The following is a 10,522-nucleotide window of genomic DNA, read 5'->3' as shown; positions in this document are numbered from 1 at the left end:
AATTCTTATTGAGTTATGGTCACTAAGCCCAAAATGCTCTCCTACTGAAACATCAATCACTTGTCCCGGCTCATTCTCTAGAACCAAGTCTAACATGACCTCTTATCTGGTTGGATTGTCAACATACTGCCTCAAAAAGCCCTCCTGGACTCATCTAACAAATTGCTCCCCATCTAGGCCCCAAGGGATTCCCAGTCAATAAGAGGAAAGTTGAAGTAACCCACTACAACTGCACTGCTCTTTTCACACTTTTCCAGTGGCTGACTACATATCAGATCCCCTGTCTCCCCTGGGCAGTTGGGAGGTCAATAGAAAACTCCCAACGTTGTGATGTCACCCTTCCTATTCCTAAGCTCCACATATAATGTCTCACCGCAAGATCCTTCTGACGTGTCCTCCCTCAACATGGCTGTGATGTGATCCCTAATCTGCTGTGCATCTCCCCACCCCTTTTGTTTCCCTTTCTGTCCCTTCGACAGTGATATCCAGGAATGTTAAGCTGCCAGTCCTGTCCCTCCTTTAACAGGGTCTCTGCAACGGCAATAACATCATAATTCCCTGCAATAATCCATGCTCTTAGTTCATCTGACTTACTTGTTAAACTTCTTGCATTGAAGTAAATGCATCCGTCTTCCAGTCCCTTTGAGTCCTGTGACTTCCCTGTGCCTGCTCTTACTCTGTGCAATGCATATCTCTGTCACATTTTGGTCCCAAATCCCTGCACTTATTGGTCTATTCTGGTTCCCACCCTGCTGCCAAACTAGTTTATACCCTCCTGAAGAGCTCCAGCAAACCTCCTGCCCAAGTTATTTGTTGCCCCTTCAGTTCAGGTGCAACCCATCCTTCCCGTACAGGTCTCACTTTCCCTGGAAGACATCCCAATGATCCATATATCTAAACCCCTTCTTCCTAAACCATCTCTGTAGCCACATGTTCAATTGCACTCTCCCTCCGTTCCTAAACTCGCTACCCAATGGCACAGGTAGTAATCCTGAGATTACTACCCTGGTAGTCCTGCGTTTTAGCTCCCTACCTAACTCCCTGTATTGTCTTCGCAGGACCTCTTCCTTCACCCTTTCCTCCGAGATATTCAGTTATGCAGTGCTGTCTCCTAGAATTTCTCTCAGTGACATCTCTACTGCCTTCTGATTGGGTTGATTAGAGTAGTCTGATGGCAGACAGAGACCTCTGATAAGTGGGAGGCCTTTAAAAGTGATAGCTAGAGTTCAAATTCTATATGTTCCCATGAGGGTGAAGGACAAGGTTGAGAGGAGGAGGAAACCCTGGATGACAAGAGATATTGAAGAAAAAAGAAGAAAGCATCGCTCAGGTACAGGCAGCTGGAATCAAGGGAATCCCTGCTGGTATTTAGGGGATACGGGAGTTTATTGAAGAAGGATATCAGGATGGTGAAAAGGGGACACGAGACAGCTTTGGTTGAGAAGATTAGAGTGAATCCAAAAAGATCCATTAAGTATATTAAAGGAAAAAGAATAACTAGACAGAGTCCCTCAAGAACCAAAGTGAATATGTATGTGTGGAACTGCAGGGGATAGGCGAGATCCTCAATAAATATTTCTCTGTGTTTACTACTGAGAAGGACATGAAGACTTGGGAATTGGGGACATTATTGGTGATATCTTCGGGCAGTCTATATCTCAATAGAGGAGGTGCTGGAAGTATTAGAACGTATGAAATTGGATCAATCCCCTGAGCCTGACCAGATATATCCATGAACCTGCATGAGGCTAAAGAAGAAATTACTGGGGTCTTGGCTGATACATTTGCATTATTGTTAGCCATGGGTGATGTCCCTCAAGACTGGAGAATAGCACATAGAACATAGAATAGTACAGCAAGTACAGGCCCTTCGGCCCATGATGTTGTGCCGAACTTTTACCCTAAACCTAAGGTCTATTTAACCTCCATTGCTATCTTTTACTATCATCCATATGCCTGTCTAGTAGCTGCGTAAATGCCCTCTCCGGCAATGCATTCCACACCCCTACCATTCTCTGAGTAAAGAACCTACCTCTGACCATCTCCCCGATATCTATCTCCTTTCACTTTAAAGCTATGCCCCCTTGTAAAAGCTACCTCCACCCTGGGAAAATGTCTCTGTCTGTCCACTCTATCTATACCTCTGATCATTTTGTACACCTCTATCAAGTCACCTCTTATCCTTTGTCATTCTTAAGAGAAAATCTGTATCTCTCAACCTTTCCTCGTTAAGACCTTTCCTCTAATCCAGGCAACATCCTGGTAAAGATAATGAAATGTGAGGCTGGATGAACACAGCAGGCCAAGCAGCATCTCAGGAGCACAAAAGCTGACGTTTCGGGCCTAGACCCTTCATCAGAGAGGGGGATGGGGTGAGGGTTCTGAAATAAATAGGGAGAGAGGGGGAGGCGGACCGAAGATGGAGAGAAAAGAAGATAGGTGGAGAGGAGAGTATAGGTGGGGAAGTAGGGAGGGGATAGGTCAGTCCAGGGAAGACGGACAGGTCAAGGAGGTGGGATGAGGTTAGTAGGTAGGAGATGGAGGTGCAGCTTGGGGTGGGAGGAAGGGATGGGTGAGAGGAAGAACAGGTTAGGGAGGCAGAGACAGGTTGGACTGGCTTTGGGATGCAGTGGGTGGAGGGGAAGAGCTGGGCTGGTTGTGAGGTGCAGTGGGGGGAGGGGACGAACTGGGCTGGTTTTGGGATGTGGTGGGGGAAGGGGAGATTTTTGAAGCTGGTGAAGTCCACATTGATACCATTGGGCTGCAGGGTTCCCAAGCGGAATATGAGTTGCTGTTCCTGCAACCTTCGGGTGGCATCATTGTGGCACTGCAGGAGGCCCATGATGGACATGTCATCTAAAGAATGGGAGGGGGAGTGGAAATGGTTTGCGACTGGGAGGTGCAGTTGTTTATTGCGAACCGAGCGGAGGTGTTCTGCAAAGCGGTCCCCAAGCCTCCGCTTGGTTTCCCCAATGTAGAGGAAGCCACACCGGGTACAGTGGATGCAGTATACCACATTGGCAGATGTGCAGGTGAACCTCTGCTTAATGTGGAAAGTCATCTTGGGGCCTGGGATAGGGGTGAGGGAGGAGGTGTGGGGGCAAGTGTGACATTTCCTGCGGTTGCAGGGGAAGGTGCCGGGTGTGGTGGGGTTAGAGGGCAGTGTGGAGCGAACAAGGGAGTCACGGAGAGAATGGTCTCTCCGGAAAGCAGACAGGGGTGGGGATGGAAAAATGTCTTGGGTGGTGGGGTCGGATTGTAGATGGCGGAAGTGTCGGAGGATGATGCGTTGTATCCGGAGGTTGGTGGGGTGGTGTGTGAGAACGAGGGGGATCCTCTTTGGGCGGTTGTGGCGGAGGCGGGGTGTGAGGGATGTGTTGCGGGAAATGCGGGAGACGTGGTCAAGGACGTTCTCGACCACTGTGGGGGGAAAGTTGCGGTCCTTGAAGAACTTGGACATCTGGGATGTGCGGGAGTGGAATGTCTTATCGTGGGAGCAGATGCGGCGGAGGCGGAGGAATTGGGAATAGGGGATGGAATTTTTGCAGGAGGGTGGGTGGGAGGAGGTGTATTCCAGGTAGCTGTGGGAGTCGGTGGGCTTAAAATGGACATCAGTTTCTAGCTGGTTGCCTGAGCTGGAGACTGAGAGATCCAGGAAGGTGAGGGATGTGCTGGAGATGGCCCAGGTGAACTGAAGGTGTTGGTGAAGTGGATGAACTGTTCGAGCTCATCTGGGTAAATCTCCTCTGCACCTTTTCTAACGCTTCCACATCTTTCCTGCAATGAGGTGACCAGAAGTGGACACAATACTCCAGATGTGGCCGAACCAGGGTTTTGTATAGCTGGAGCATAACTTCACGGCTCTTGATCTCAATCCCTCTATTAATGAAAAGTAATACACCGTACGCCTTCTTAACAAATCTATCCACCTGGGTGGCAGCTCTCAGGAAACTGTGAACATGAACCCCAAGATGCCTCTGCTCCTCCACACTGCCAAGAATCTTTCCGTTAACCCTGTATTCTGCTTTCAGGTTTTTCCTTTCCGAAATGAATCCCCTCACACTTTTCAAGGTTAAACTCCATCTGCCACTTCTCAGCCCAGCTCTGCATTCTATCAATGTCCCTTTGTAACCTAGGACAGCGCTCCGCACTGTCCACAACATGACCCATATGTTGTGCCCTTATTCAAGAAGGGCTACAAAGAAAAAGCTGGGAGTTATAGGCTAGTAAGCTTAACATCTGTAGTAGGTGAGTTACTTGAGAAGATTCTGAGGGATAAGATATACGTGCATTTGGAATGACAAGGTTTGGTTAGGCGTAGTCAGCATGGCTTTGTGCGTGGGAGATCATGCCTCATAAATTTGTTAGAGCTCTTTGATGAAGTGACCAGGAAGGTTGACGAAGACAGAGCAGTAGATGTAGTTGAGATGGATTTCAGTAAGCCCTCTGACAAATTTCCACATGGTAGGCTGCTCTGGAAGGTTAGATCGTATAGAATCCAGGGAAAGCTGGCAAATTGGATATGCAGTGACTTGATGGTAGGAAGCAGAGAGTAATTGTGGAAAGATGCTTGTCAGACTGAAAGCCTGTGACTAGTGGCGTGCCTCAGGGGTTTGTGCTGGGCCCATTGCTGTTTGTTATCAATAACAATGATTTGGATGAGAATGTACAAGGCATGATCAGTAAGTTTGCAGATGTCACTAAAATAGGTGGTATCGTGGACAGTGAAGGTTCCCAAAAATTGCAGCAGGGTCTTGATCAGGGGGGAAGTAGGCCAAGAAATAGCAAATGGAGTTCAATATAGATGTGTGAGATGTCGCATTTTGGAAAGTCAAATCAAGCTAAGAGTTTCATAGTGAATGGTAGGGCCTTAAGGTATGTTGTAGAACAGAGGGACCTTGGAGCTCAGGTGCAGCGTTCTCTGAAAGTGGAGTCACAGGTAGACAGGGCAGTGGAGAAGGCTTTTGCCACACTGGCCTTCATCAGTCAGGGTGTTGAGTACAGAAGTTGGGAAGTTACGTTAGTGTTGTACAGGACATTGGTGAGGCTGCACTTGGAGTATTTTGTTCCGTTTTGGTGACCTTGTTATTGGAAGGATGTTATTAACCTGGAAAGAGTGCAGGAGAAATTTAGAAAGATGTTGCTAGGATTCAAGGTACTCTGTTATAGGGAGAGATGGGACAAGCTAGGACTGTTTTCTTTAGGTCATTGGAGACAGAGGGGCACTGAAAAATTTAGAAGAGTATGGGCTAAGTGGAAGGAAATGGGGCTAGCATGTATGGACATTTTAGTCAGCATGAACCAATTTGGGCCGAAGGGCCTGTCTCTGTGCTGCGGGACTCTATGACACTGACACTATAACTGATTTTTGCTTCTGGGTGGCGGGGTTGAGAATGAGAATACCAAATTAAAGTGGCTGGCAAATCAAAGGAAATGCAGAGAAAAACTGACAATATATTGAAAAAATAATTTTAAAAAAACCCCAAAAAGTTGCAGATGCTGGAAATGAGAAACACAAACAGAAATTACTGCAAAAACTCAGCTCGGATCCTAGCTTCAATCAGTTTGGAAGAGGGGTTCCTGGAACTAAAATAATTAACTCTGCCAATCCTGTTATTTCAGCAATATCTGTTTGTACAGAAACGCAAATTGTAGTTCTCTTTAGAGAACTGGATAACCATATTTAGAGGCAAGAGTTACAAGGCTACAGGGAAAAGAGAGGGTGACAATGGTATGGAGCTTGCTGCCCTGTCTGGAGTTGCACAAACACACTAGGTCACATGAGAGATAGTAGGAACTGCAGATGCTGGAGAATCTGAGATAACAAGGTGTAGAGCTGGTCGGGGTGGGGGGCAGATTTTGAAGCTTGTGAAGTCTGCATTGAAACCATTAGGCTGCAGGTTTCCCAACTACCCGAAGGTTGCAGGAACAGCAACTCATATTCCGCTTGGGAACCCTGCAGCCCAATGGTATCAATGTTGACTTCACAAGCTTCAAAATCTTCCTTCCCCCTACCGCATCCCAAAACCAGCCCAGCTCGTCCCTGCCTCGCTAATCTGTCCTTCCACCTATCCCCTCCTCCCACCTCAAGCCACACCCCCATCTCCTACTTACTAATCTCATCCCTCCTCCTTAACCTGTCCATCCTCCCTGAACTGACCTATCTCCCCCCTATCTTCCCACCTACACTCACCTTTACTGGCTCCATCCCCGCCTCTTTAACCTGTCTATCTCCTCTCCACCTATCTTCTCCTCTATCCATCTTCTATCTGCCTCCCCCCTTTCCCTATTTATTTCAGAACCTCCTTCCCCTCCCCCATTTCTGAAGAAGGGTCTAGGCCTGAAATGAGTTGAGGTGGGTACATTAACAAAATTTAAAACGCATTTGAATGAATACATGGATAGGAAAAATTTAGAAGAGTATGGGCCAAGTGCAAGGAAATGGGGTTAGCATGTGTGGACATTTTAGTCAGCATGAACCAGTTTGGGCTGAAGGGTCTGCCTCTGCTGGCAGCTCATTTCATGAGCTTTCCTGCTCCTATGATGCTGTTTCGGCCCACTGTGTTCATTCAGCTCTACACTTTGCTATCTACAATAGGTCACATGTTGTGTTGGTTAACCAATCTATGATTGTTAATCAAATGACCAGACAGTCATAGAGCCAGAGTAATATAGCATGGGAAAAACCCTTTAGACTCACTCGTTTGTGCCAATAAGATCCCTAAACTGATCTAGTTCTATTCACTAACAGTTGGCCCATATCCTTCTAAACTCTCCTTTTCACGTACTCATCAGTTGCCTTTTAAATGTTATGATGCAGCTGTATATAACAATAGTGGGACCCAGCTGGAGTGTGTATGCAGTTCTGCTTATGACATTGCAGAAAGGCTTTGATTGCACTAGAGATTCACCAGGATGCTGCCTGGACTGGAGTGAATTAGCTGTGAAGCAAAACTAGATAGGCTAGTTAAATAAAAACAGAAAGAACTGCAGTTGATGTAAATCAGAAATAAAAACAGAAGTTGCTGGGAAAGCTCACTGGTCTGGCAGCAACTGTGAAGAGAAATCAGTTAATGTTTTGGGTCAGGTGACCCTTCCTCAGAACACTAGATAGGCTGGTATAACACATGTGGAGCTGGAGGAACACAGCAGGCCAGGCAGCATCAGAGGAACAGGAAAGTTGACATTTTGGGTTGGGACCCTTTCTCAGAAAGACCCAACCCGAAATCTCAACTTTCCTGCTCCTCTAATGCTGCCTGGCCTGTTGAGTTCCTTCAGCTTCACATTGTGTTATCTCTGACTCGAGCCTCTGTAGTTCTTACCATCTCCTAGATAGGGAGGTATTGTTTTCATAAGACTGCAAAGGCTGAGAGTGGAAACTGTTGAGGTGAGCCAAGTTGCGAGGGCATATTTTGGAAGAAAAATTCTCCATCAGGTATCAATAACTAGGAGGTATCGATTTAAGGTAAAGAATGGGAAATTTGGAAGAGATTTAAGGAAGAATTATTTTGCCCTGAGGGTGGAGCATCTCAAATCACTGGCCGAGAGAGTGGGAGATGCAGGAATAATCACATTTCAGCCTTTCAATAATAACTTGGTGATATATACAGCGATGGACGAAATGTTGAGATGTGGTTCTCCAGTGGATACATCCTTGATGGCCAGAGAGGAAATGATGGGCTTGAGAACCTTTTCCTTTGTTGTAAAACTGTATGATTCATTGTCAGAATTGAAAAAAGCTAGAAACACACCAGTACTTCTTAAGGTGAAGGGGGAAGGGTAAGGGAAAAAACAGTAAGTAAAAATATGCAATCAGGTGGGATTAAGTTAACTAAAACTGATCGGGGGCAAAGGATGGAAGTGGAAGAATGCAACATAAAAGGAACCGGGCACATATTCAGTGATAATGAGAACTGCAGATGCTGGAGAATCCAAGATAATAAAGTGTGGGGCTGGATGAACACAGCAGGCCAAGCAGCATCTCAGGATCTCCTCTCTGATGAAGGGTCTAGGCTGCTTGGGTTGCTGTGTTCATCCGGCTTCACACTTTGTTATCTCAGGCACATATTCATCCACTTTTGATTTTTTATTTCAGTCAAAAATGTACAAAAGGACAAATCATTCGATAACTGTGACAGCGGACAAGAATTGAATCTCGGCACTGACTTCATTCGGTGAATTTCAAGCAGCTAGCGCTGAGGGCGGAGATAGCCCAAAGGAGCCTGGGTAATCGAATCTAAGCCCGATGGCGCGAAAGGCCGCGCGCTTCTCCGACTGTTAAACGGACGGTGATCGTTTAAAAAAGTACAGTCTGAATATGGATTCCAAAGCCGCGAAGGTATTGTTATTTTTACTACTAGAAACTCTGTATATTGATTTGTAAAACGAAAACCATGACTTCTAAATTTGACTTAAACCATTTACGGCGGATATTCCTTATCGCAAATACCATGGTAACGGATACGTCTACCTCCAGCTGATTCGTGGTACGTTAGAGCTACGTGTGGGGTGATTAAAGGATGTGGTTGTCAGTCACACACATCTGACACCGCCCCTGTCAGGAAATTGCCCCATTTTCCTTCCCCCCGACCCCTTGCTCCCCTTCTCCCCAACCAGCCCATCTCACCTTCGCCCCCCCCCACCTCCCCGCTGTCCTTTGCTCCTCTTCCCCCACCCCCACCTTGAATAAGGTGAACAAAATGATCAGAGGTATAGATAACAAAGTGTGAAGCTGGATGAACATAGCAGGCCAAGCAGCATCTCAGGAGCACAAAAGCTGATGTCTCAGGCCTAGACCCTTCATCAGAGAGGGGGATGGGGAGACGGAACTGGAATAAATAGGGAGGGAGGGGGAGGTGGACCAAAGATGGAGAGAAAACAGGATAGGTGGAGAGGAGAGTATGGGTGGGGATGTAGGGAGGGGATAGGTCAGTCCAGGGAAGATGGACAGGTCAAGGAGGCGGGATGAGGTTGGTAGGTAGGAAATGGAGGTGCAGCTTGAAATGGGAAGAAGGGATGGGTGAGAGGAAGAACAGGTTAGGGAGGCAGAGACAGGCTGGGCTGGTTTTGGGATGCGGTGGGGGGAGGGGAGATTTTGAAGCTTGTGAAATCCACATTGATACCATTGGGCTGCAGGGTTCCCAAGCGGAATATGAGTTGCTGTTCCTGCAACCTTCGGTTGGCACCATTTGGCATTGTAGGAGGCCCATGATGGACATGTCGTCTAAGGAATGGGAGGAGTAGTTGAAATGGTTTGCGACTGGGAGGTGCAGTTGTTTATTGCGAACCGAGCGGAGGTGTTCTGCAAAGTGGTCCCCAAGCCTCCGCTTGGTTTCCCCAATGTAGAGGAAGCCACACCGGGTACAATAGATACAGTATACCATATTGGCAGATGTGCAGGTGAACCTCTGCTTAATATGGCAAGTCATCTTGGGGCCTGGGACAGGGATGAGGGAGAAGGTGTGGGGGCAAGTGTAGCACTTCCTGTGGTTGCAGGGGAAGGTGCTGGGTGTGGTGGGGTTGGAGGGCAGTGTGGAGCGAACAAGGGAGTCACGGAGAGAGTGTTCTCTCCAGAAGGCAGACAAGGGTGGGGATGGAAAAATGTCTTGGGTGGTGGGGTCGGATTGTAGATGGCGGAAGTGTCGGAGGATGATGTGTTGTATCTGGAGGTCGGTGGGGTGGTGTGTGAGAACGAGGGGGATCCTCTTTGGGCGGTTGTGGCGGGGGCAGGGTGTGAGGGATGTGTTGCGGGAAATGCGGGAGACACGGTCAAGGGCGTTCTCGACCACTTCGGGGGGAAGGTTGCGGTCCTTGAAGAACCTGGACATCTGGGATGTGTGGGAGTGGAATGCCTCATCCTGGGAGCAGATGTGGCGGAGGTGGAGGAATTGTGAATAGGGGATGGAATTTTTGCAGGAGAGTGGTTGGGAGGAGGTGTATTCTAGGTAGCTGTGGGAGTCGGTGGGCTTAAAATGGACATCAGTTTCTAGCTGGTTACCTGAGATGGAGACTGAGAGGTCCAGGAAGGTAAGGGATGTGTTGGAGATGGCCCAGGTGAACTTGAGGTTGGGGTGGAAACTGTTGGTGAAGTGGATGAACTGTTCGAGCTCGTCTGGGGAGCAAGAGGCGGTGCCAATACAGTCATCAATGTAACGGAGGAAGAGTTGGGGTTTGGGGCCTGTGTAGTTGCGGTAAAGGGACTGTTCCACGTATCCTACAAAGAGGCAGGCAGAGCTTGGACCCATGTGGGTACCCATGACCACCCCCTTTGTCTGTAGGAAGTGGGAGGAATCGAAGGAGAAGTTGTTGAGGGTGAGGACGAGTTCGGCTAGGCGGATGAGGGTGTTGGTGGAGGAGGACTGGTCGGGCCTGCGGGACAGGAAGAAGTGGAGGGCCTTGAGGCCATCTGCATGAGGAATACAGGTGCCTGGGGTCTGGACGTCCGTGGTGAAACTGAGGTGTTGGGGGCCAGGGAATTGGAAGTTCTGGATGAGGTGGAGGGCGTGGGTGGTGTCACGGATGT

General features: G+C 48.0%; 1 protein-coding gene across 1 annotated transcript in view; it reads left to right on the top strand.

Moving 5' to 3' along the window:
* Positions 1 to 8,077: 8,077 nt before the first annotated feature.
* Positions 8,078 to 10,522, top strand: part of haus1 (HAUS augmin-like complex, subunit 1) — a 47,924-nt gene continuing 45,479 nt past the window's right edge. Inside the window, exon 1 of the mRNA XM_048535585.2 lies at positions 8,078 to 8,338. Coding sequence (XP_048391542.1) covers positions 8,318 to 8,338 — 21 coding nt within the window. The 5' untranslated portion in view covers positions 8,078 to 8,317. The remainder of the gene's footprint in view (positions 8,339 to 10,522) is intronic.

Source organism: Stegostoma tigrinum, chromosome 1 (genome assembly GCF_030684315.1).
Source record: "Stegostoma tigrinum isolate sSteTig4 chromosome 1, sSteTig4.hap1, whole genome shotgun sequence".
Classification (NCBI taxonomy): Eukaryota; Metazoa; Chordata; class Chondrichthyes; order Orectolobiformes; family Stegostomatidae; genus Stegostoma; species Stegostoma tigrinum.
This window is presented reverse-complemented; position numbering and strand designations above follow the sequence as displayed.